Source organism: Pithys albifrons, chromosome 9 (genome assembly GCF_047495875.1).
Source record: "Pithys albifrons albifrons isolate INPA30051 chromosome 9, PitAlb_v1, whole genome shotgun sequence".
NCBI classification, from domain to species: Eukaryota; Metazoa; Chordata; class Aves; order Passeriformes; family Thamnophilidae; genus Pithys; species Pithys albifrons.
The window spans coordinates 6,115,130-6,142,242 of NC_092466.1; the positions used below are offsets into that span (position 1 = coordinate 6,115,130).

A 27,113-nucleotide genomic window follows, 5' to 3' on the forward strand; every position below is an offset into this window, starting at 1 on the left:
CGAGGGGAAAAAAAGAATCTCTGATGTACAATCAAAGCAGTCTTTTTCAAAAACACTAAGTATTCACCATCTTCCAGTCGATTTCCATAGTAGAGATGGACATTTTAGTTACTAAGTTATCCTTCCCTTACATAAATAATGAAGTTAATCCTTTCCTTAGGTAATAATATTGTATCCATAGAAGATAATCAAGCTCAAACCAACAAAAACAAAGGAGGGTTGATAAAGAACAGGAGCATAACAAGAAGAACAGCCAGTTTCTGCAGGCACTTCAGTTTTACATGAAAATGGATTTGAATTATCTACTTTTTGTAACTCCATGTAACTTGGTGTATGCTGTACTCAGTAACCAGATTTAGCAAATATTCACTCTGCAATACCTGTAAAAATAACAAGATTTTCTTGCTACACTTTCTGCTCAGCAGGGAGAGGAAGCTGAACTAGTATCCCAATAACCTAATGCAGAAAAAAAGTTAATGAAATGTGTGCCTGAATAGTTTTATCTTGACAATGTATAACTGCTACACAACACATTTTCTAGTAGTTCATACAGCCTGAACTGGGAGTGTCCAAAATAATACAAGAGATGCCACTTGAACTGGTAAAACATGGCCATCCTCTCCTACTTCTATCCCCTTGTCCTTTGTAAGGGACACCTCAGTAACATTGCCAGGTAAAGGTTACTTCTAATTATAGACAATTGACTTTGAGAAAATTATCTACAAAGTTTCGTAAGTATTTTTAATTGTCATCTCTGCTTCCATGTGCCCTTCTAACACTTGAAGGAATTCAGAAGTTTAACTTCATCCCCTTCTTCATGCACGACCTGGAATATTCTCTGGATTTGTAAACCACTCAACTGCAGTGGAATCCAAACCAGATTTACACCTCACAGGTTGCCTCCTTACTACAGGAGCAGACATTAAGTTTAGAGAGCAAGAAGTGGCCAGACTAATCCTGAACCATGTGATTTGCAGTATGTTTTTTACATTTGGTGGTGTACATACTCTACAAGCACTCATATAAAATACCAGTCTTGGTAATACTTTTGGATAAGTCCCCACAGACTCTTGCCATCACTGGAAGCAGCACAGGGACACAGTAACTCAGCCCTGTAGGTGGGTACAGACATTTTTTTGGGCAGGACATTGTGTGGCTTGCCCCTGAGAAGGGCAGAACTGGGACACAGAGGGTTCACATCGTTTATGTACTCACCTCTCCAGCTTCTTCTCAATAATGGGCACATCCAATCCCATTGCTTGCTTTGTGATTCTCAGCATCTCTGCAATGCACTGGAGAGTGTCTGAAATCCAAGCAGCAGCCTGTCAGACCCTTAAAAAACACCCTTAGTCTCATTTTAACATAATTAGGTTTGCTTGGTTTTGTTGGGGTTTTTTTCACCCTACAAGTTGCAATTCTGATTTCAAGCTTACAAATCAGCTCTCCTTGAGCCCCAAATACTGTGTGTTGAATGAATCACTGCCACACTGCTTCATTTGTGGAAGGAAGAGAAGCAAATACATTTATTCTAATCCTTGTTGACAAAATTCAGTGCTTCAGGTAAGAAGTGATTTTTTTTTTCCTTTATTAGTGTTCATTTAATTTAGTTAAAAAACAAGCAAGAACATTTCCAGACACTGATTTCACTAAAGAAATCAATTTCTTCAGCTCTTCAAGAGCTAATTTTAACTTCATTTTATAAGGTTTTGGAGCAGTAAAGCCCTGGACAGGGAAATGTCTCCAGTTCTAGAGAGACAGGTTGCTTTAAAGCTGTATTTGAAAGTTATTTTTCTTTCTGTTAAAACAGTAATATCCACATGTTCACACAGGAAGCCACGCAGAGGGTTTTTTACTGGTTCCCCACACAACTGGATTATATTAAAATAACTTCAAAAGAAGAATAAGTTTTAAGAGCAATGGAACAAGTGCTTCCTAGAGAAACAGTAGGACAACTCAATACACTTTTATGTCTGAAGCTTTTCCATGTCAAACAAACCTTTTCCATCTTCCTCTGGGTTTCGAACCACAGCTCTGAGGGTGTGAAAATACCCACTCAGCTCTTTGTATTTGTAATGCAGCCTCATGCAAGAGAACTTGGGTTTGCCAAAGAGGGTAGGCTCAGGCCCTGAGAGATAAAGCAGGAGATTAGAAATCTTTAACCAAACACTGACAGAGATAGGTATGTACATGTTGACATAAAAAGCTTCATGTTTTCTTTAGAGCACGATAGACATTTTAAAAGGAAGATTTTTCACAGTAACTAAACAAACACTTACAAAAAGCAATTAGGCTCTCAGTTTGTCCATTATAATCCACCCTAATTGTTTACTACACACCACCCTTTCAAAGAGAAAAAAAAGCTACACATTCTACATCCTGTGTTTTTTTAGGGAATGCTCCAGCAAGGATTAAAAAGAAAGCTAATGCATTTTCACTAAGTAGATGTAATGGAGGTTTCAGGGTGTAAACCAAGTACTTCAACTCTTCAGTGCACTGATGTATCTACAGTATCAAACAGGTTGTAGATGGAGATGTTTCACCTCCTGTACATCAGGACATGTTACAAACCTCCACCACATACAGGCAAGGGAGACCTTTCCACTGAATTCTTAGAAGTTGCACACAGTGAAAGTTACAGTCAGGAGGTGATGAAATCACTGTGTATTGTGCAATGGAAATTAAACTCTGCTGTGGAGGGCACACACTGCAGGGCACCAGGTTTCCCTGCCTTCCTCCACCTACAACAGCAACTTCTTCATCTGCCAAGTCAAAGACATCACACCTTTAATGTTTTCAGCAGAAAATGCTGGATTTAGCCTGCAGATGTTACAGCAAATAACTAAGTTAAATCTGCATAACAAGGTGATTTTGTAACAGCATGTTTATTATCAAACATTGAGAAAGAAGTTTTAAAAAGCTACAAAACAGATCTAAAGTACAATTCCAAGCCAGCTGCTGATTTTGGATGAAAGAAATTGCTCCCTTAATGCATAAACCTGTGACTCATTAGAGAAAGTGATCAAGTTGGTACTGCCATTTGATAAATAATGAAATGTGTTTTGATGACTCCATGGCTCTTTTAAGTCTGAAAGAGGGAAAACTTTAGTACTCTCCCAGTGATCAAAGTTTCCATTTCAAGCAGCAGCAAAAGCCGGGACTGGGAGAGAACAGACAACTTTGGCCTCTGGGATGAGCAAGAAAGGCCATTTCCAGCCATGGTGGACTGCACAGGATTTTGTGCCACACATCAAGGTTTGCTGCTTCAATCCATCTGCAGGATGCTTTGATGAGAGTTCAAGCTATTGCTGAGAGTATTCAAAAATCATACAGATTGATTTTTTCTTACCTATTTCTATTTTTTCCAGAGCTTCAAGACCTAGCCTTTGGTATTGATTCACCTTGTCAACTTCATCATCATAACTAGAAAAAAAGAAACAGAATTAAATGTTTCCTACTAATTTAAAACAAAGCTTCCAGAAATAAACTACACATAGTAAGAGAAAGCAGGGACTTACTAGGCCACATAGTAGGCAGAATTTGAAAGCAACAGCAGAACATCCACGTCCTTGTGAGTGGCATCAATGAGACTAAGGAAAGGGAAGAAATATTAATTCAGGGGAGAAGGTTTTATTTGCAGAGCTGTAATCCATGCCCAGTGTATTTTGGGGACACTCTTTTAGAATTCAACACATGTTACAACAAGAAGTTTTGGTGATGCCACATTATCTTGTGTGATGCTGCTCCTACTCAGAGTCACTGAAAAACCCAGTTAGGTGGGTCAGCTCTTGGCCACTTCAGAAGCCAAAATGTGAATTAGACCTGCCATACAATAAGTGGATCCATGCAAGCAACACCCTCTCAAACCTGAAGTCACATAATAGCTCAAATAGGTCAGCAGAAGGTCCACACAAAATAGAAAACCCTAAAGCTATTAAAAATACCAGTAGAGAAATGGAAAAATACCTCAGACTCAGTGGAGGTGATGAGTCTGTGCTCTGAATAACTGTCATAACAACCTGCCCTGATATTTTTAGATGCTGACGTTTAACTTGCAGAGGATCTAACCACTATTTTTCTTTTACAAGCTAATGAACTCTGAACTTGATAAGGAGGGCACTTGGAGTTCATACCCACTACTTTCCATGAAGAGAAATCCAGACTTTCCTACTGCTGACTCATTCAAGATGTTAATCTGGCTCCAAAGTCAAGTTACACTTTCCCTCTATAAAGCAACAAAGAACAACAGCTCTTCAAACAACCCCTTCTAAAACTAAGGATGGTTAGAAGTTCTCTTCATGGTACCTTCTAGTTTTGGCAATATGAACTGAACAAAGGCACTTCCAGATGATGTTTCAAAGGTAATTCCAGTGTGCACCACTTTATGGCACTTTGGGAAAAGCACATGTTTAGAGGACCTTTTCTTTTACCATTAGAAGGGTTCAAACTCTTCAAAGACTCTGGTCATTCTGTGGAACTGTCCACTTGTATTTTGTTAGCCCATCAAAATCATCAAACATCAGGAGGAGCAGATGTGAGAGGAGTAGCAGAGCAATTCTGACTTGGTTCAACATACCTTGGATCACAGTCAATAAGGGCCCAACCTCCATGGAATTTTTCATCATCTGGTAAGAGCATTTTCATGTAGCTCTGCAACAGTTGGCTGATCAGCTCCTGGTGGCTCCTCAGGCTCTCCTTGTGCAGAGCTTCATGTTCTTTCTCTTTTGTAAATATGGAGTACAGATCCTCTGTTACAGGGATACCCTGCATCAAATCTAAATGAAACCCAGAAAACATCAAACAAGAAAGTTAAAAGTGATATATGGCAACAGTCTGCTGATTACTCTGTAAATTCCTTCCAAATGTTTCATGTTTACTGACGTTCTTGAAAGTCTTTCTGAATATAATGTTGCCTCAGTAGGTATAACACCACTTTCAGGGAAAAACAAGAGTTATTTCATCATTTTAAGAGACAGCTGCTACATAAAGTTAACTTTGTCTAAAAAAGAGACGCTACAAGACATTTAATGCTAAAACAAAGTTATGGCAAATTCTACAGTGTGTCATACTGCATGCAAAGCCTCTGAACTGAGTGTTGTTTGATCTCCAAAGGGAAAATCACTGTTCCTTATGGAGTCCATTACAGGGACAAGAACATGATATACACTCAAGGTGCTTCTAGGCTTCAGGATAAAAAATCAATCAAAAGAAAGCTAAGATGATCTTAACAAACTTTTCTAAATCCCACAGTTCAGCTTAGTTGAAACTGTGCTCTTACCTATGACTGCTTGCCTGTAAGCATCCCTGAAGCGATTCAAGTAGTATCTGTTTGCAGAATTAACTCCATCCTTCATCACCCCTGCCAGCTTTCTCTCCCCAGTCCTTGTGAAGTCACCCTGTCACACAGAACAGGCAAATCATGCACAGATGCACTTCTGAAGCAGCAGGCTCAGCTCAAAAAGCTTTGGCATTCTGAGACTCAGAGCTGAATAGATGACAGCTCAGAAATTACCTACAAGAAACTATCTCATACAGAAGTTGAAAATATTGAGTTTTCAAAGGGCATCTACTTCTGGCATTGTTTGACTCTGCAGAGAATCTTGTGTGTTTGACAGATTTATGATCAATATGAAGTCCTAAAGGCAAACAGAAATCTGGACATATATGCCAGTTAACATTAAAGCAGAACATTCAAGACATCAGTCACAGTGATGCTTGAATATCTCAAAAAACCCTTTATTTTTTGGCCTTTAACCCAAAAGGAACACTACTAGAACAATGCAGAAGACTGGAATTATTGAAAAATGGTTTTCACCTTCTGTGTTTTTGCTACCAGAACAAGACAAGCAGAACATACTGAAGGAGAACAGTACATCTCTTCATAACTCCAGAAACAAAAGGCAGTTTCTGGGCCACAGAAGGCTCAGAATTTGAATAAAAAACTGTTCTGATAGTTACACTTCACTACAGTATTCTATTTTCAGAAACACTTGAACATTGGCACAGAGCAGTTCTAAAGACATGTCAACTATTATGAAGATGATTTCAAGTGTGTTTCACTTTCAAATTAAAAGAAACACCACAATTGAAATGAATTTAATTCATGAGCCTCAGCAATGCACAGAGAAATCTTCAAACAGAATGCCTGAAAATTTAGATCTATAAATGGAGGTGTGTGCTTCATATTTAAAATTAAATATATGTAATGAAAAGAAGCATGTCAGACTGGTTTTCATAACACTTTTAGAAAGTTTAGTGCAATAAATTAATAAAAGTTCAGTAGAGATATTTAGAGAGGGATTTAAGTGTTAAGGATTTCCACCATAATTATTTTTCTTATGCCAAACACAAAGAAAACTAAAATTTTTTCCACCAGTAACTAAGCACACAAAGTACCTCAAATTCTGTGACTTCTCAAAGCAGCAGCAATAAAAATTAAGGAGTTTCATGGCTGATCTTGGTAAACAGATTAAGTCTTTAGAAGATATAAGTAATTAATATCATCCTAGTACCTACACATCCTGATCTTCAGACCTTCAGAGTATTTTTGAAGTACTGTGACTGCTGAGAAGTACTATAACCATGCTAAAATTTAAATGGCTGTAATGTTTAATATGTATCTTCAACTCTCAGCTGAGACTTGGCCCAGACATGGAGGGAGGGCAGTTAAACTGCAGCCAGCAGTGCCACAGGTCTCTGGGCAAGCAGAATCCTCCCATTCCACTGCAAGGCCTCAGATCTCTTCAAAACAAAGCAACGCAAAAGAGCAACAAGGCTGGAGAAGGGACTGGAGCACAAGTGCTGTAGGGAGAGGCTGAGGGAGCTGGGGTGTTTAGCCTGGAGAAGAGGAGGCTCAGAGGTGACCTCAGCACTGTCTAGAACTTCCTGAAGGGAAGTTCTGGCCAGGTGGGGGTTGGTCTCTTCTCCCAGGCACTCAGCAATAGGACAAGGGGGCACGGGCTTAAGGAAATTTAGGTTGGATACCAGAAAAAAATTCTTTACAGAGAGAGTGCTCAGGCATTGGAATGGCCTGCCCAGAGAGGGGGTGGATTCCCCATCCCTGAAGTTTTTAAAGTGAGATTGGCCGTGGCACTGAGTGCCATGATCTGGTAAAGGGACTGGTGTTGGACCAAGGGTTGGACTTGATGATCTCAGAGGTCTTTTCCAACCCAATCCATTCTATGATTTGGCTTTATTACATTCTCAAGAGTTTTGCAGTGCACATAAAAGCTGTAACACAACCTGCTGGTGACCAGAGCAGGAGACTCTGCCCCTGTACCTTCAAGGCTGCGGTGCCAGCGTACTGCCGGCTTATGGCATCGCCGTTGTTCGCCCACATGATCTGGTAGATCCTGTTGCACTTCACTGGCAAGGGCTGTTCAGGTGGCATCACACCCAATTTTTTGAGCTGGAAGTTGACATATGTATTAATACAATGTCCAAGATAAAAGGCATTCTCACTATCAGAGCTTGATAGAAAAGCGGAAACGCCTGCCAAGCATTTAATTGTGAAAGGAACTCATTCTGCTAATTTGTCAGGTGAAATTAACTGTTAGCACTGAATCATTAGTTCATTACTAAGCATCATAACCCTGGAGACAGCATTAACATATTAATTATGGATTTAGGAGCCAATCATCAAAATAATGAGCTGAAGTTACTGTAGATTCCTCAAGAAACAGGAAATTTTCCAATAGACAACCATCATAAGAACAGACATCACAGAACTTTAACATGCATAAACAGTTAATATGTCTTCTATTGCAAAGGCATTCATGACCTCAAGGGTGTGAAAACAAACTAAAACAACTTTTCTCAGTTTATAACTAATGCTTGCACATTTTGGACAGTAACTGTTTAACACTGATACTGAGATATCTCACTCTTCAGAGCAAGCAGTACTTCCGTTTCCTCAGCATAAGCCTGGGGTACAATACACACTTTACTCTTTTTGCAGACCCTAAGCTGGGAAAGCAGCACAGACATAACTGCAATGTAGTCACTAAATATGCCAACTGCAGGGATAACGTGGAATAAATTATAGGCAAACAATTTATAACCAAAACCAAATGCTCAAGCACTCTTTGCAAGTTAGATGAAAACTGATACAAGGCTGTTTGTGGACTCTGAAAACCCTGTAAAGTTCCCAGATGACAGAAAGCAAGTTCCATGGTTCCAAGGAAGAGCAAAGGTGAGAGTGACATGTACCTTAATGTTACACTCCATGTCATTCACTCTCTGAAGGTCAGAACTGACTCCAAGGCCCTTCAGCTACAAGATGGGAAGGATGCAGCACATCACAGGCTAACACTTCAACGATAACTGAACCCTCTACACAACAACCTGTAACACTCTTGATTTTGAAATATTCTTGGAACTCAAGAGTTACCCTAGGTAGAAATCCTGTTCCAAAATAACAACTGTGGGATTGCAGTCCCTCCCCTTGTCCTCAATATTTCTTCAGGAGTTCAAATCAGCAGACAACAAACAGGAGCTGCCAGATACAATGGTCAGAGCCATTCTCTTTTTACCCTAATGAAGGACCCACTTCATTCTTTCTCCTTCACTTTAAACACAGTCAGGTTTGTTCATTTTGGGCTGGACTGTAACTGTGCCTTTGCAGTTTCAGGACTCCAAAGTCTCTGTTTAGTCTACAATAGTACTGTATTTATGAAGCCTTCATAAGGGAAGACAATTGTCACAAATTCTGTAGCAAGAAGCAAATGGGGGGGAGGGGGGGGGGCAAAGCAAAGAGGAAAATGCCTAAAGGAAGGACTGTCTGCTTAGAAACAAACCCCTCCTCTATACAGGGGAGCTATTCCTCATCACAACAGTCACAGCCATCAGGGATATTTACATCATGAATTAATTATTCCCCTACACAAAGAAGACAAAACTAATCTCTTTACTTCCTGCACCACAGTATTTCACTTCAAAGCAGCTAAAATAACAACCAACTTCTAACTGGATTTTAGTCCTTTAGTATCTCATTTCAGGGAGGGATTTGAGGGGCGGGGGGCATGTTTTATATTTTGTTTTTAAACTTTGCATTACTGCATAACTTAAATCAAAATTACTAAATCAAAACAAGATGATCTTCTCCAACATGTGGACATTCAGTAATTTCCTTTCTGAAGGAGGACACCAGGCATCACTGTTCTCTAATGATTTCAACCTTTGTATTTGTATCATTATTCCTTTCAGCTTCACAGCTCTCCAGGTATTTTGCAAAGATTCTTTTCAGTAGAGGTTAGCTTAGCATTTTTCAGGCCCACAGATTTCTCTGTGAATAACAATGAAGTTCTGAGGCACTTGACAAAGTGCCCAGTGTACATGCCTGCTGTTCCATGACCACTCTGGCAATGGCAGCCTGCACAACATTGGTGCGATCCAGACAGTCCATGCAGTTCACTCGAAAAATCCCTTCCTGTTTGCAGATCACTCCAGCTTGGTCAACCCTTTCACAGGAAGAGAACAAAAGCACACTGAGACACTTCAAATGCAGTGTGATTTATCAGCTTCTATAAACAGGAGAAGGTTTTACACTATTTACAGTGCACTCATCACCCAGCCACACCCCACTCTGAATTAACTCCTCTTGTTCCAATCTATCCTCCACTTTAATCTAGGCTGGATATCAAATTAATCCTACGGGCCATAAACTTGGGAGGCAATCAGATGCTGAACTCACCTCTGTATATATAATACAAGCTTTCAAGTGGAAAGGCATTTAATTTTAAAGACACAGAAGCCAATAACAATGACAGGAGCCTCTCCCTGAACAATACAGAGTAATTGACTGAACGCTGCAGCCACATTCATTTAATTCACTTTAACCAGCAGGAGCCAGAAGTCAAACATGCCTCCTGGTTTCAGTGTAAGGCTGGTGTTCTACCGTTTGTGGGTCAAATACAGTGTTTCAGATTAAATATAATAAACCCTAAAAGTGTTAAATGCAGTAAGTCCTGGGCAGGAAATAACACCTGAGAATTTTTTTGTTACTTGTATAGAACAGCAATGCTTCAGAGCACAAACTCTGACACACAAGCTGTGCACCAGAAGAAAATATAAAATATATCAGTTAGGAGAAGATTAGGACCTCCAAATATCTACTGTTTGTTGGGGTTTCTTTCCTACAAATGTTCCATATTACTCTAAAAGCAGTAAAGTACCTACCAGCACCACTTCATGTCAAGAATAATATCATGAATGGCATCGGTCAGTGTTTGAACATTTTCAAACTTCATTCCTCGGCTAGAACACAGAATTTCACAGAAGTTAGTTTGAATTAGAGCACTAATATAATATGACTAATACTTAGTCATATTATTTGTAATGTTAACAAAGATAGTGTTTTGGCTAAGTGGGAGAGACAAGCATTCTGTCCTGCAGTAAACTTTAGATAGGAGCCAATGTTCAGAATATTTTTGAAGTACAGTTAACCATTAAATCCAAGGAAAGAGGCTAAAGGATAGTTAAATTCTCAAGAATTTGCATTTTTTAACGTGGCTCCCATAAGGAAGAATAAATATGCAGCTTATTCAGGCATCATGTGCAACATTCTGTTCTCACTTTAGTCACAGTGTCAAAAAAAGAAACCATAGATTTGAGATGGGGTGGTGAGTCCTGCTTTACCAGCGATTCTACAGAATCACCTACAGATACATCACCCCCTCCACCCCACCAGGTTGGTTTTGGGCATTGTTCTCAATTCATTCATGCTCACAGTGCAAAAAGAAACAGTCCTGGTCACTATAGTAGCTTTTAGGAGAAAAGTGAAGGAACAAAAACTCCTTTAAACCAAAGATTAAGTATCTAATCAATTCAGGGAACCAACAGTCCTACACAAGCCTCCAAGGCCATTACTATTTTGATGAGCCCCCACCCCCTCTGACAGTACCCATTAATGACACACTTATTCAGGCAGTAATGCTCTCCCAGGCCAGATGCAATCCCGAGATTAGGTTTGGAAATGAAGATTAAAGGAGTTTAGACCCTGCATTCACTCCCACACAAAGGCAGCTTGAGGGAAGCAGGAGAAACACAGGCCTGTGGGTCAGATTAAATGCTTGGGCACGTGAACACTGCACTAGAGCATGTCAGCATCACAGTGGAATCATGAAAACAGCAACTGCTGCCACTGGATTAAAATAAAATCCAGTGTATTTTACAGTCAAAAACCAGCATCAGGGTCCTAAAAGAACCCATCGCATTCTTATAGCAAAAAAACAGAAAACAAACAAACAAAAAAAACAAACAAAACAAAACCAGACAAAACAAGAGAAATAGAAGTAGAGAAGAATCAAAAGCAGAAAGCTACATAGTTTTAAAAAGCAGGTCAGCCACAGCTTTACATTCACAGCACGGTTAAGGAAGCTCTGTTCCTTCAAGTGTGTGACAAATAAGCTTTGCCAATAAATAACTGCAAGTTTAACAGGTCAGGGACACAAGATCACAAACAGCAATGCTTGGTTACCTCAACTTAAAATTCTATAGTGCTTTAGTTTACAAAATGTATTCTTCCTGTTTGACTGTTTCATGCAGAAATAGAAATAACATTTTCTCCTCCCTTTTACTCTCTCTTCATGCTAATAGAAAAGATCACAGGGACATTTTTGAAAGGTTTCTTACCAGTGCTCATGGAAGTCAAATGAAACATAAGTCAGATTTGCATTGTTGTAGAGAAGAACTTGTTTCAGGTAAGCATCTCCAATAATCTTCTCTCTGCCTGTTTGATCCACCAAGTTAATAATAACCTGTTCAAAAGTTTAATAATTCAACATTTGTCATCTGCTACACAGTTTGCTTAGATATACACCATGGATTAAAGATTGCTCCAGAGTTAAAAGACTTTCAGGAAATCTTGCTGAAGTTACAGTCTTTGTTAGATTGTACCTAAGACAAATAAGCTCTAACAGTTACCTGTCCACATAAATTTTAAAACAGAGAAGCTCTGAATTCACAGGATAGGTACACAGAAGTAGGGATAACACATTCCCATAAGTCATTGTTTTTTAGAGGTTACTTACAAGGACACTTGAAAAAACATATTTATGTACCAATCTTCTAATTGTCAGCAAGCTTCTAAAAAAACACAACACATCACAAAGAAAAACTAAAAGCATAAACTTTCATCCCTTGCATTTCCATGAGATTACTATTTTATCAAGTAGAACTCACCTGCTTTTTGTAATTTTTCAGCTGTTCTTCAAAGTGTGCACGAAAACAGGGCACAGTTTCATTTTCACCTACAAGGCAGAGCAGTGTTAGACAAAAAACCTGTTCAGCAACAAGTCAAGTCCTGTTTGATGCATTAAATTGTGCCCAAATCTGCACACTGGAAAACCAAGACAGCTTCACTTAAAACACACAACATAACACATTGTACAAAATTACTGTCAAAGGTGTTTCATGAATTTGCTCAGCTTCAATATTGCTGTTCTACCACAATGTACAGTAAACACCATTCCTACATTTCGCTTTCTTTTGCTTTTTGTGCAGAGGAGATGGGACAAAAATTTAATTTTTAATGAGTCTGCTTAATCCTTTTCCCCATGCACCACACACCCACACAAGCATCTCTTCCAAGAGCAGAGTTCCAGGGGAACTCTAACCCTGGGTATTCCACCCAGTTACTCACTCTTGTCCAGGCGGGGCCGTGGGTTGTATCTATATCCAACTTGGCTCCAGAAAACAGGCACAGAGCCCCGTGTTTGGATGTAGGAGAGAGTATGATTATGAACATGAATCAGCTGCTCTGTCTCCACATAATTTGCCACATTTCCATTTTTGTCAACACCCCTTCTCTTATATCGCATTCCTAGGAGGAATGAGAATGGTCAAGTCATGTTTAAGTATTTCTCTTAAACAATAATAACTTTTGTTGCTGTCTTTGATAACACTAACACAAGATAACAGCTCCAGCCAAAATCCATGATCAATGGTAGAAGTCACTCCTATCCTAGTTTATTTTGACTATGTGGATAAAGTTTATTTACTAATACACTGTGAGCAGCAGAAATAAGCTGACAGTGCAAGGCATTTTACTGGCACTATAAAGTCACAGATACCTCTAGTCCACCCCAAGGGATACATTTCTTCTTGTTCGGTCACATACAGCAGGAAGTTTTACTTCAGTGCTCAATATTTCCATGAACCTACAAGGCCAATTTTGCTGACAGATCTTCACCTCTCAGAGGTCCCACGTGCAGCCCAAGAACATTTGCATGTTCCACAAAACAGAGTTCGCCTCCTTGTTTCAACCTGTGTAACTAACTCTGCACATGAGGAAGAGATAATGCTCTCCTGACTACAGTTTTATGCCCAGGCAGCTCTGACCTGCTCATTAAACAGCAAATTGTTTGCATATCCTTTACTCAAAGGAGAGCACATCACTATTTCAGAAAGGACGCAGGTGGTAGCAAAGGACAGGGAAGAAATGAGGGCTGGAAAAAGATTCAGGGTCATGGTTTATGCCATGGAAATTCAGCTCCAAGTCCTGAAGTAGCACTGGACCAAATGTCTGATGTGAACCTCAACAGTAGTAAGGACTATGGGAGAGAAGGGAAGAGGTGAGAAATAGGGAAGGGACAGGAGTACAAAACAGCCATGACAGGGACTGTTACTGCTTTGACAATTTCTCTGTATCGCAGGATTTTATCAGACAGGGGCCGTTAGACTAAAATATCAGGTACCCTTTACTCATGCCCTGCCACCAAGAGTGGCTCTTACACCAACACCCAAACTTAATCCTTCACAAATGGAAAAAATTAAAAAAAAATTAATAAAATTCTGTGTATTTAGCACAGAAGTATCTTTGACTTTCAAATCACTGTTTCCCCTGTTTTGGGGTGGTTTTGTAGGGCAGTTAACTACAATATTTCAGAAATAAAGACATTGGACTCTTGGCTAAAAGTATGTACTACAGAATGAATCAAACCCACAATCCCGTAACTATTCTTCAAAATATTGAATCAATTTATCAAAACAATTTCTGTGTCAAGAGAAGGTTCTACAGAGTTTGTGCTCTGGACTGGCAATCAGATAAGCAGAGTGACATAAACAGTAAGAGCAAATTAGTAACAAATTTTCCCTCTGTAACTCAGTCTCTGGACCTGTGTAACAATTTAGTATTAAAAATGCATACTGGAAAGTAGATACTACCCTGGAACCCTCCGGTGTTTACTCAAAGTTGTTCTGACAAATCATTTTCCTGGGAACTAAATTAAATGCACTGAAGTGAGCTGTGGTACAAAGGTCAGTCCCACATCAGGGTAAGCTCACCTTGATTTTTTTTCTTGTTTTTTTTCACATGTTAAAAACATGACTGCATAGGAAAGGAGTTGGACACAGTAGAGAATGTCTTAACAAAAATCAGATAGACTGAAAACTCAGAGCTGAACAGGACCTACTAAATTTTAAAGTGATTCAATCTTTCTTTGAGATCCTAAGGACAGGAAATAATTTTTATTTGCCCTGCACCTTCTTTGACTTATTCCAGTAGCAGCAAGGCCAAAGCATGGTTCTTATTTCTCACCTTGACCCTACACAGCATCTCTCAGGACACAAGAACGCACATTCACAGCTATTCAAGTCTCTCCTCAGCTGCTGCCAAAGCCCTTAAAAGGAAGCCCATGGAAAATCTGACTCCCACCCAGGCCTACTGAAATACCAGGCAGAGTTGTAAGCAAGGTCCTAATCATGGCCATCTTTGCAAAGATGCAGAACTGTGCCTCAGGAATGAGACTTCCAAGGACACATTCAACGCTCAAGACAAGATAAGAAAAGCTCGCTCGGTCTCATCCTCTTCCTCCTCCAATCAGGGAAGGCTGCAGTGCTGCTCTGACAAGAGCTGACCATCTGCTCCCCAACCCTTTCAGGTTTTACCACCTGCACCCTCTGCAATGCTCAGGAACAATCCCAATACCTGGAACTACATTTGCCTACCAGCTCTGTGCCGACTCCGGCGTGAAATAAGTGCCACCAGAAATGTTGGATGAATGTCATCTACACAAGTTGATTCCTGAGGAGGAGTTTCAGGACTGCTCTTATCATCATCAGAAGATTCACTATAGTTTACTACAAGTTCTTCAATTTGCACAAATCCTTGAATGATGGGTATAATCCAGAAGTCGACTTCAGCATTCTGAAGGTTACAAAAAACATTTACATTCCTGTTGGTTCCACAATACCTACAGTTATTTCTGCTCTTTCTCATGTTTATAAAACAGCTTCACATGCTTCCCATGGTTTAAGAAATTTGCCATATCCTTGTCTTATTTCTCTAAGTGGTACCAGCATTTTTCCTCCATCAGTTGTAGGGCTTTTAAATCAGGAGAAAGAAAGTAATTTTAGATTCTTCTGTGGAGATGAAGCAAACTGAATCAAGGCAAGGCAAAAAGCCCTTCTCTGCTTCCAGCTATCTAGGGACAGAAGAAAATCCCAAATTTTTAAAAAATTCTTTTAAAAACTAAATTATTTTTTCAAGTTCTCCCAAAGAGTTTTCAATACAACATTACACCTGATGTTTAGGAACATTAAAAGCTTAAAGTGGTAACTTCCCATGTCAAAGATAGTCAGGTCAGATAGACCAGAAGATATAAGTAATTTAATACCTAGTTTCTGCTTTAAGGTAGTTCAAGGTTATCCATTTATATCTTATAACATGAAAAATCCAACTAGTAAAACACCTGCATTATCCACAACTTTTCAGAGGATCCAGGTTTACCCTGCTGTGACTCCATGACCATTTGATTATGTAAAATTATTAACAAAAGAGATGCAGGGCATAAGGCAGGATGTCTGCTGTCATCTTTAAAGAACTAAGACTTGGCCTAAACTGGCATGCAGTAGTTGGTAACTCAATCCTCTACCTACAAGTTCAATTTAAAATGAAGGAAGATGATATATTGAAGAAAGAGTGGTGGTTCTATATTCAAGTGCTCATTAGCCAGGAAAGTGTTTTATTTACTCTGAATAGCTGTTCAGAACAACTTGTTCTACACTGTTTTTACATTCTCTGTTCAAGGAGAAAAACACTGTTCTCCATTATGGAAAAAAATCTTATCTCAAAGAAAACTTTGGAATTCAGAAGTTATTTCTTTTCTGGCTCCTCCTGATTATCAAGTTCAGCTCTGTCCAGGTGAATAGAACTTAAATTTGCCTTCAGAAATCAGCACAAACATATCACACCAAGTTATTCTACATCGCTGTATTACAATAAAATTTTAAATTCAGTTGAAGTCTATTCATCAGCAATGACCACAGGCTAACTGGAGGCTGCTGGGGGAGGAAGGTAATGCAGCTGCTCAGCTTAAACAAGGCTCAGTCCTAATCCTGACCTGTCTGCCAAGCAGGTTTTTAAACAAACTTCTGAGGCCTTAAGTAAACATTTCAACTAAAACTAAAGAATGATTCTCTAACACATGTTAGAAACAAGACTCACATCCATGCAGATGAGATCTTCAATCATGTGCTTGTTCCAAAAGAATCTGTCATCAACCTGTTGAAAACAAAAAAGGGCAGTTTTTGCAACATCACAAGCCAGGTTTGGCAATGTCTTTAGTAAAGACACCAGAGTTCACTTGTTTATTCACTACAATTACACAGACAAGTCTTGTTACTGTTCAGTGCTTTTAAAACACCAGTTCAGTTCAAGTGACACTTCTCAGCCTTTTGTTTCATTCCCTTCACTGAAGGTGGTCACAGGGCAGGATGTTCATTGCTGCAGGTTATACCAGTGTGACCACTCAAGTCTGGGCCACACACATTATTGAACAGCACATCTCCCAAAGGGAAGAAAACAAAAACCCTTACTTTTCTCCACAGGGGTAAGTTTGTTTTCTCACACGTGCTCTGCCTCTGCACAGAATTTGTCAGGTCATAGCTCAGACTGTAGTAAAAGGAGTCTGAATCCATGAACATTTTGAATAACTCCTCCAATAATCTCTTCTCCAGCCTCTCTTTTTCTTTGCTTTCTTTAATCTGAAAGAAAAAAAGTGCTTTATGTTCTTCTCTGTGAGTGAAAAAGACTCCAGCCTGTATTTGCTGAATGTTATTTCTAACTCTGTAGAACAAACTCTTCCCACTGAGGAACAGGCTCCAAAAATTCCTAGCACAGAAACACACAGGGACAGCATCCTCCGAAATATCATGTTATTACTTTTAGCATTTAAAGCAGTCAAATGTAGATTTTTCTGGAGTTTAACATTCAAGTAGCATGTTTCAGTCTCAGGAGTTGAAGAAATATTGCATCCACCCATTCTAATTTTAATAAATATTGTTTGGATCTCCTAATCCAAGCCATTATTGTGTTAAAGGCACTTTGACGACATTTTATGGTGTTCTTTAAGGAAATGGGCACCAAATTTTGTCTCCAATTACCTGTTATAAGAGACACTTATAAAGAACAATTTGTAGAACTTCAGAATCTCACTAGAAGGTAATCTTGGTAGGAGGAACTCTATTAATAATTTTGCCAAATTTATGTAATTGCAAAATGAAAAATCATAGAAGTGCCACAGCCAGAGAATAAAAAAAAATTAAACATCAAGACATAGTTCCACATTCTCCAGTTTTTCACCAGTTCTTTTTTAAGGTCTTAGCACTTTCATGTGATCATCCATCACAACCTCTGAATTATAAACTAAACATTTGAGAAAAAAAAGCCCCAAAAACAGTAGAAAACTTTACCTTCTTTTTATTTGGAGCAGACACATTTGACTTAATTTGAGTAAGAGTCTTCAGCAGGAATTTTGTGTCATCTGGGGACTGTGTTATCTTCTCTGGCTTGTTTATCCCAAAATGGTGCTTTTTACAAAGCTAAATAGTGACATTGAATTAAAGCAAATTATTAGATACTCTATAAAAAGTTCAAACAAAATCAAGCCTTGGATGTTCACAAATTTAAGAGATTCTGAAATACAGGAGGAATGTGTAGGTTTCCATCTAGAGTCTAATTCTCACTCATTTTTATAAAAGGCATTTTCTCCTGGGATTGTGAAGGTTTCTGCCTCAGTTTGACATGAATTGCATATCCAGACCACCTCAATTTCCACCCAAGTTATATAAATTGATATTGGTTTTCCTTTAACCATTGTCTTTTGGAAAAAAAAATCTACAACATTTGAAGTAAGGACGTCCCTTGAAACAAAGTTATAGAATTAAGATCCAAAATGGGATTAAAGTAAGAGCATCTATTTAAAAAAATACTTTCTCCTAGTTTAGTAAAATTTTTTTCTTGGGGGATATTATCAATGATCTTTATGAAATATAGATATAATTTTATGGTAACTTCCCTCCCTAGCAGAACTTGTGATTTCTGTTTAAAAAACACTTTTAATCAAAAATATGTCTCTAGGGAAAAGAAGAGGCATTTAACTTATATTTCACTTTTCATTTTCATTGAAGCAGAAGAGGGAAGGTCAGAATTCACTGAGGACAGTCATACCTCCAATTCCAGATCCTGAGGTTCTGTTTCAGAAAGTGGAATCACAGCAATCTTGGTTATTTTGCAAACCTCATGATCTCCTGGAAGTTTGCCAATCAATGCTTTCTGACGAATTAAAAGGAGCCACCATGGTAAATCTGGGAAAAAAAAGGTTAGTAAATGCTTTATTTGTCTTGTCAGGCATTTGCTTTTTTAGTTTGCCAGAAGCTTCTCCCCAGTGTAAAACCCCTGCCAGGAGCCATTTGACCAGAAGACTCCAGTGAATGATGATTCACTATTGCCATGACTTGTCATTATGCATTGCACTAAAAAAAACTCTAAAAAAACCTTTTCAATAGTCTCTAACACAATAATGAGATTTAACTGTTTCATAGACTTACCATTGGAGGTGAAGGTACCTCTGCTTCATCTATAGTAATTAGCCATTTCTAGGACAATGCACATTCCCACCAATGCCAATAATGGCAGCAGAACTTGAACAGCTGGAGCTCAGACAGTTAAGATTTTCCCTTTACACCTTCTGTTGTGTATCAAACAGCAAAGAGGACAGATACAGGTAACACCTGATGACAAGGCTCATGAGTTAAGGAATGTGGGAACAAACATGGACTGCATCATGAAGCAGCTTACATATGTTCAAAGCTCCATGACATCATTCCTGAAGTAAAATGCATGAAGAGAAGGAGAAATTAATGAGATAAAAATTAATGAGGATATTGGTAGCAGAGGCTTTCCATTCACACATTTAATCATCAACACTTTAGTGAAACAGGGAAACAGCAATAAACATTCCCACTGAGTGCTGAATAGTGCCTGGACATTCCCAGATTTTAATCCCTTGATTACACTGGCAGCATGCTGGTTGTATGCTGGGCTTTTAGGAATCAAAAGCAACAGTTCTGTTAAGAGAGATAGAAAAAGCACAGAAAGTCTTAAAAGGCAAACATACACACTACTCATCCTAGCTGAGAAGAAGCCAACTGAGTTTAACTGAAAAGGTCATATAAAGATATAAAAAGCCTGCTTTGGTAGACTTAAATATGCTTCCATGCTTGTGATGGCAGATTGTGTCATGTACCACGCCTTTGAATACAATACACAGCCTTGGAAAAGTCTGTTTAGCAGCTTTATGGCAAATACAAAGCCCGTTCTCCTTGCTCAGTAAATTCTAAACAGCATTTTATCCTCTGAGTGCCTACAAAAAATGCAGAAAAACCCAGCAGTTTCTTTTATCTAAAGAGGAATAGTCATGCAAATAGACAACTGTGTGCTGTGACACTCCACTCCTTACTTTGATTCTACATTACTATCTTTAGACTTGCTTATGTTGGGTATTAAAAAGCCTTTAAAAATTTCAAATCCCCACAGTAAGAACCAGAGGGTGCCTCCCAAAAAGGGAGGAGGGGAAAGGGAATGAAATGCACCATTTCTTCAATGTACATGATCCTGCAAAAGGAGCCCTGCACTATTCCTGAGCACAGCACTGGAATCCTGATCTCTGCAGGATCAGAGACAGGTCAGGCCAGGAGGGATGTCAAGATGTCAAGCAGAGTCAGCTCTGAGGTTGCACCAGGTTCCTTCAAGCTGTCACATAAGCAGAGACTCCTACAAACTAGTAAAAGGATAACAAATAAGGACAAGAGTGATAGCAAATGCCACCAAGACAGTCATTCTCACTGACAAGCAGGTGCTAGAACAGCTTTTTGTACAGGTACAGAGAGCAGGACTTGGAGAACACCTGCCTTTGCTTCCAGCATCCCACCTCACAACCATGGGGATAAGGTGGAAATAAAGAGGAAGCTGAGGAAAACAGGATGGATTCTATGCAACAGTAAAAAGAGCTTACTACAGCCAAGGAGTTCTGCACCCCTTTGTCATTTTTTTTAAGAGGCACTCAAATGTCATCCGGGTGTGCATTTCAAAACTCTTTGTATAATAGCCAGAGCCACAGAACATTCAAAGAAAACAAGAATTCCCCAGCAGATCAAAAGCAAACAGTCAGGAAGTAATTATGCAGATAAAGTATGCCCTGAAGTAAAAGCTTCAACAATAGTCATAAAAGCAGCACATTATAATCACCAGCAATATCTAAATAACTGAATCCCTACCCGAATATGTGCTTCTGTAGTACAAGGGAAAAAAATAAGGCAGTTCCACAGAAGATGTTATTGTGTTCTCAGGGTGTGAGGTACAGGGTGTACACGACACAACTGTGCCATTCCAGAGAAGTGCATCTCTGGGAATCAAATATTCCTTTTTAGTGTTTTATGAACTACAGCAAAGCAGATGGCAACACCTAATTTAAAATACTATATCTAAAGGAAGCATTACCTCCCATTCTGTGCTGGAATGGAAAGTTAGTTCCTCTGTTGCTGCAACACTGTCAGCACACCACTGCTGTTTATCTCTAACACTTCCCAAACAATCCAGCATTTAGTTTCCCCCAAATGCCTTTGCAGCAACTTTTCTAAAACTCCATAGGAATCTACTAAAAATGCTGCTTTTTACAAGTATTTTGATTTCAGCCAAGAAATTCTGGGCTACCACTTTTATACTTTTTGTTCCTTGAACAACTCAAGAATTGGCTGCATACAAAGAGAATGCTCCAAGTTGTTGGCTGTAGAAAGTTCAGTTACATCTCACTGGAGAGATTCAGATGCTGAACAGCAGTTATTTCTAGCAAGATTCAGAGGCATGCAACAAAAAAAAACTTTCCTTTCCTGGGGATAGAGAAGGAAGAACTTCACTTCCCTCCTGTTTGCAGAGGCTGTGGAACCTTGCCAGCAGCATTTAACCTGGGTCTTAATGAACCAGCACTGGAAAAACTCACAGAAAGGATACCAGTAGAGACATTAAACCTCCCAGGAGTGCTTTGACCAACAAACAGAAAAACATGGCAGCAACAAATGATTTAAGTGGAAGTTGCTGGAACTGGCTGAGGAATCTGTCTTTTGTTATATATAGTGGGATATACAGCATAACTGAACATATTCTAGCACTACAACATTTGATCAACTTGCTGAGAAGTCTGTGATCAAAAGTGATCCAATTTCAGGCTACCATTACCATCTTAGTGGATCTATTTTTTATTCTAACAAAAGGTAACACAACCTTCTTTCATCAAAATTCCAATGCAGAACTTGAAAGAAACTGAGCAGCTCCAGTTATATTTTGTATGCATGTGCACTGACTGGACCACAAAACAAAATTAATATTCTGTAAAGGAGACACTTTATGCAAGAGATGTGATTGCCCCCATATGGGAAGCTCATCTTGCATCTTACCAAGAAAATGTGCTGTGATTTGGTTCAGTAACATCTCCATGATGCAGCCTAAAATCCTTTGCCTTATATTCCCATTGCAATTCTGCATTTTCTTACAAGTTATCTTAGGATGGACCAGAAAATGGTAAGCAATCACATCCTTATATTCCAATAGTCAATCAAGGTTTTATTGTTTGGGTTGGAGTTTCCCCCTGCCCCCCCAAAAAAGCATTTGCATGTTTAAGAAAATCCAGTTTGGGGAAGAACCAAATGGTACTTTCATTTCCAGTGTGAGTGAACAGTTATGTTCAGATGTGGAACTGCCTCTCTCATGTCAAAAAATCTTGAAAGAATTAAAAAATAAGCCATGCAATATTGGCTTGCTGGTCCCTATGAGATTCTTCCCTGGCACAGAAGCTTTCCTACAAATTCTCCTGCATGAGGCAAGTAATAAAAACAGCAAGATTACGAGCAAATTAAATCCCATCCCCAGTCACAGCATATTGGCAAGGGTATTTCAATGCTAAATTACTAACAGCCCAAGACTGATTACAGGGACAGCTCAAGGTTGTGCTGGACCACTCCAGCATTCCTGCCATAAGCAAATCCTTCAAGAACATATGAGAATCTATACCCAAGACATTAAAGTGCATATAGGCTTAGTGACAGCTTAGCAGTGTGCTGGTACCAACTTTAATACTTAAAAAGACATTTAAAGTTTCCAGCAATAGTCAGTACGTGCTAAGCATTGTTAAAACAACAGTGCTCCTGTTCAACAATAGATAATAACACGATTCTGAGCAGGACGAGCCCACGCAGGACTCCTGTTAGCCAAACCAACTTCAAATTAAGTTTTCTGATCTTAACCTGAGGGCAGGGGATAAGAAATCAGAGCAGTAAGTCCTCCTGTTGCAGGTCAGGTCTGTGAAAGAAACATTTCACCCAGCTCTTGCAGCACATACTCCAAGTCTGGGGATAATGGCCCAGCAATGTTAAATATTTATACGACTTGTGCTGATAAAGTTTCCAGGTGACAAAGATTGATACAAGAATAAGTAATGAACACAGGTTACTGTTACAGACTGGATGATTCAGCCAGAGAATAACATCAAACTACCCTTGAATATGATCGAGGAGTTCACTGATAATAACAGGTTTCAAGAGATCTCTAAGACATCTCAGACAGCCCTTTGTTGTGACCGCAGCCCCATGGAGGGCACTCAACAGCAAATGGCAGCAAGTTCAAGACAGCAGTAGCTCTCAGCAGAAGAGAAGGATAAATTGCTGGAGGATATCTTTCTTCAGACATTTAACGGCAGAAAATAAACATCATTTACAGGACAGCTGCATTACCAAATAGCAGAATATCCACCACAAGAAGGATAGTCCATGAAAAGTTTGTCATGGTGTCACCTGAACTAGGCAGAGACAAACCAAAGCATCTCTCATGGGCTCAGCAGCAACTGAGCAGAATGCATGGATGAGAAAAACTGATGCAGTGGCTCTATAGGACACATGGAAAGAAGACCAGATATCAGGCTTATTACCTGATAATCTTAATTTACATGACAACTTCAAGCTGACACCTGTTAGTGTGTCACAACTGGGGAAAGTTTCAACTCAGATTTCATAAGCAGAGGAAGCACCTCACAATAAGCACACAGACAAGGGTAATCAGTGGCCACAACACAGCAAAACCTTCCAGAAAGCATTTGAGGTGTCCCCCTTCAAAGGCTTCTATACCAGACTCCCTGAAGAGAAGGGGGAAGGCTTTTGTGTACCCAAGCACTTGGTTTAATAAACAAAACACCACACCCCAGATAAACACAAAAAATAGATGCCAAAACCAATCACTGAGCATTTTCCCACAGCAGTAAGAGGTCATTACTGGAGCTCAGCCATCATTCATCATGGACAGCACATGCTGAACAGCACAGAGAACCTGAGAAGAGAAGGGAGATGGGAGAGTCTGACCCACTTCATATCATCAGATCTGACAAAGGGTGGGTGAACAAATCTGTAGAATGAGCACAGACAAAAACAGCAAGTGAAATTCAAAGAAGATGAAGTAACGCAACTGGAAAGAGGATCATGAAGGTTATGGAGAGATGGGCTCTGAACTATCACTCTCAGAAAAGCACCTGGGGTCACAGCAACTATGGAGCCATGCAATTCCCAGAACTAGTCTGACTAACACCACATGTATGTACCAGTCCCTGCTTTCCATCCTCCACTCCTGCCAGTCTGTCACTGCCACCCTGACTAATCTGTTCCTGTTGCACAGCCCACAAACATCTGATCCATTGCAGCACACTCTGCTCTCCTGGAACACACCTGAAACTTTACCTGTATTGATCACATTGCCAGGCACTACTTTAAATGCAGGGTCTAAGCACTCATAAAAAGAAAGGCACACAGCAAGTGCTTATGGCTACCTTTCCTACCTGCCAGTGAACAGATACCCAGAGCTCTACTGGCAGAAGAATCTTTCCAAGAGCTGGTTTATATCAAAGTAAATATTTATTACAGTAACAGGGATTTGCAGCTGATAAAGCTAATGGAGCACTGACCTTATTTCACAGGAAAACATTGCCACTATCAGTTAGAAACAGGCTTATCATTAAAATAACAGTGAATTCTACACCTGCTTTAATTTTATAGCTCTGTAATTTAACTACAAACAAGTTCAAGTGTTCCTTTTGCTTTCCAATATTCATCTACCAAAGTAGCAATTATTCTTCAGGTTTTTACATAGCATGGAGAATTCAAGCCTTACACTTTTGTTCAAACTTCCATCATTGCTTTTTGCACTGTACCACAAGAGAAAAATAAGAATCCCCTTGAAGGAATTATTCAAAAAGCTTTTAAGAATTCTATAAATCTCACAGGGAGCCTTAGACAGGACTTCAAATACAAGTTTCTACTATTTGCAAATGCAGTTCTTTATTTTTAAGTGACAGTGTCAAACCAAAACACACACACTGGAGAATAGAGGGAATTTGCATCTGCAACTATAATACCATCACTTTGGCAAGTTCACATATTTAGGGACTATTCCTCCAGTGTAAAGAATACTACATCATTCCATCTGAGCTATGCAGTATTATTTGCAATACAAAGACTTTAAAACAAATTTAGCAGTAAATAAAATAAATTTAAAAACCCATACCAGAAAAAAAAAATCAAAACAGAACTAACCACATACCTGTATGAAGCTGAACTTTACCAATGACTCCCTCTACCAGGCCCAGACAAATGGGATTCCAAGCCAAAAGAAGATCAGTGGCTGCAAAAAAGAACAAAGCTCCTGTTTTTAAAAAGCAAACTCCACAGGACAACTACACCAGTGATGGTCATCCTCTTCACCTTCCCCACCTTAGAAGGCAGAAGATATACCATAATTCACACAACAAGGTAAGGCACAGGTTCTTCAATCTTTGCTTGCTACCAAGTAGTTATGACTAAATTACTAAGTTTCCAATTTAGTCCTACCCCAGATAACTTCCCAGATGTTTGAGAGGGAAAAAAGTAGCTTTGAGCTCCAATAATTCAGTTTGATGGAGGCTCAATTCTTCTAATTAGACTGTGTAACATAACTGAAACCTTACATGGCTATAGTGGAATGGAATACAGGTCACTAAGTTAATAACAGAGCCTCAAAATCTCAGCAGATGTTAACTTTCAACCCCAGCTCCCTCCCAAAGTATCCACTGCTATTACTTTCACATCCTCTTTCTATAAACATGCACACACACACCACACACACTCACACACTTCCTCTTCTCTTAAAAGACTCTTCACAATTACATGCAATATCAAAGCACACAAACTGAAGGTTTAGGTTTCAAGATCTGCTGCTGTTTAAATTCCAGTGAAACACATGGGAAGTAGAAGAGAAAGCAGAAGGCAAGGACAGTTTCTGATAGTGTAGCACTTCTTCAAGGATTCATGACTGGGGGAAAGAATAAAACTCCTAATTCTAATCTTTAAAGTGAAAACAAATCCTTAAAAGCAAATAATATCTGTGTAGGAGAGAAGAAACTCTAAGGAGAAGAGGTCTTTCTATACAACAAAGGACAAGTTGTAATCTACCAAAATGCCCTTGTTCCAAGGTAAAAAGTTTCTCGTTTTAACATCCAGACAAAATAAGTATCTTAGCTCTTCTTGTAAATAGATGAACATTTTAAAGAAAAACCTCACACAACATAAGAGGTCAAATCCTCTACCAGCACACTTTCTATTTACAAGACCTTTGTTTCTTCTTGGAAGTCTGAGACCTGCAGTAACAACTGAGAGTATGATTTTTTTTTTAATTGAGACTTTGATATTTCAAGAACACACTTTTTGTTTTCCCTAACTTTCAGCATCACAATTTATAATACACCAGAAGCATTTGCACAAGCATTTGAAATCAGGGTAGATCTAGAATGGCCTTATTCAATGGGGCAGATCCCACGTGCCCGTACACAGACAAGCAGGAACTAAAAGCCCACAGTGGCAGAATTTAAAGCCATGACTGCAGGAGCAGCACAAACCCACAATGAACGTGTGTGACCAAACTGACCCAAACTCCTGGTTCTCCCTGTTTCACTGTAGCAGAGACAGAGTTACTTGGTGTGCACAGAACCTCATAGGAATCATGCAGGAATCAAATGAACTTCTTCAGGAGACTAACACAGACAGATGAGCACCAGGAAATCAGTGACGGTGGGTGTGGCAGAGTGAACAGTTTGATTTGCCCTCAACCCCTGCTGAAGCACCTAAAACACATCCTGTATCCTCATGACAGAGACTTGTGCTCATACAGAACCAGCTCTAGAACAGCCTGAGCTGTTTCACTCTCCCAGTAACATACAACAGTAGCTCAGCTGGTTAAAACTTGGTTGTAATAATGCCAAGGTCATGGGTTCAATCTCCTGTATGGGCCACTGACTTAAGAGTTGGACTCGATGATCCTTGGGGGTCCCTTCCAACTCAGAATGGTCTGTGATTCTGTAACATCTGTATGCTGAGAGGGAAACCCGAGCTACTAGACACAGGAAAGAGGAGCACAGGCAGCTTTCCTCACTCCCAAATATTCCACTTCTTTCCTGGTTCACCCACACAAGCCCAGATTTGTCTTTTGGGACTCCCCCAGAGCTGCACTGTCTCAGACTTCATCTGCTTCTCGCTGTTTTTGCAACTGACTTTCACATTCAGGTTCCACTGTGACAGCCAGAAACCAGCCAGATCCATCAGGCAGCCAAAAAAAGCCAAGCACAGGGGGAATTTAAAGAACCAAACCAGTGAAGGTCTACCATAGCTACCACAAACCCAGTAAACTAGACCATCACCTGAGGCTTTTTAAAGCACTGATTTCCTGTTATGACAAGAGATACTAGTAGTAAAGCTCTGGATAGGAAGTG

At 39.5% G+C, this 27,113-nt stretch overlaps 1 protein-coding gene across 3 annotated transcripts in view; it reads right to left on the minus strand.

Moving 5' to 3' along the window:
- INPP5F (inositol polyphosphate-5-phosphatase F) overlaps positions 1-27,113 on the minus strand; it is a 41,754-nt gene that overhangs the window by 2,654 nt on the left and 11,987 nt on the right. For 2 of the 3 annotated variants that reach the window (XM_071563446.1, XM_071563447.1), the window contains exons 2-19: positions 24,914-24,994; positions 18,446-18,582; positions 17,689-17,817; positions 16,813-16,980; positions 16,442-16,498; positions 14,944-15,142; positions 12,638-12,817; positions 12,178-12,245; positions 11,629-11,753; positions 10,174-10,251; positions 9,335-9,455; positions 7,277-7,405; positions 5,276-5,393; positions 4,574-4,772; positions 3,516-3,587; positions 3,347-3,420; positions 1,997-2,125; positions 1,216-1,303 (exon numbers count right to left, since the gene is read on the minus strand). In XM_071563446.1, the coding sequence (XP_071419547.1) occupies positions 1,216-1,303; positions 1,997-2,125; positions 3,347-3,420; positions 3,516-3,587; positions 4,574-4,772; positions 5,276-5,393; positions 7,277-7,405; positions 9,335-9,455; positions 10,174-10,251; positions 11,629-11,753; positions 12,178-12,245; positions 12,638-12,817; positions 14,944-15,142; positions 16,442-16,498; positions 16,813-16,980; positions 17,689-17,817; positions 18,446-18,582; positions 24,914-24,994 (2,152 nt within the window). Of the gene's footprint in view, positions 1-5; positions 381-1,215; positions 1,304-1,996; positions 2,126-3,346; positions 3,421-3,515; positions 3,588-4,573; positions 4,773-5,275; positions 5,394-7,276; positions 7,406-9,334; positions 9,456-10,173; positions 10,252-11,628; positions 11,754-12,177; positions 12,246-12,637; positions 12,818-14,943; positions 15,143-16,441; positions 16,499-16,812; positions 16,981-17,688; positions 17,818-18,445; positions 18,583-24,913; positions 24,995-27,113 lie in introns of those variants that run through there. The other variant, XM_071563448.1, reaches the window with a different exon arrangement.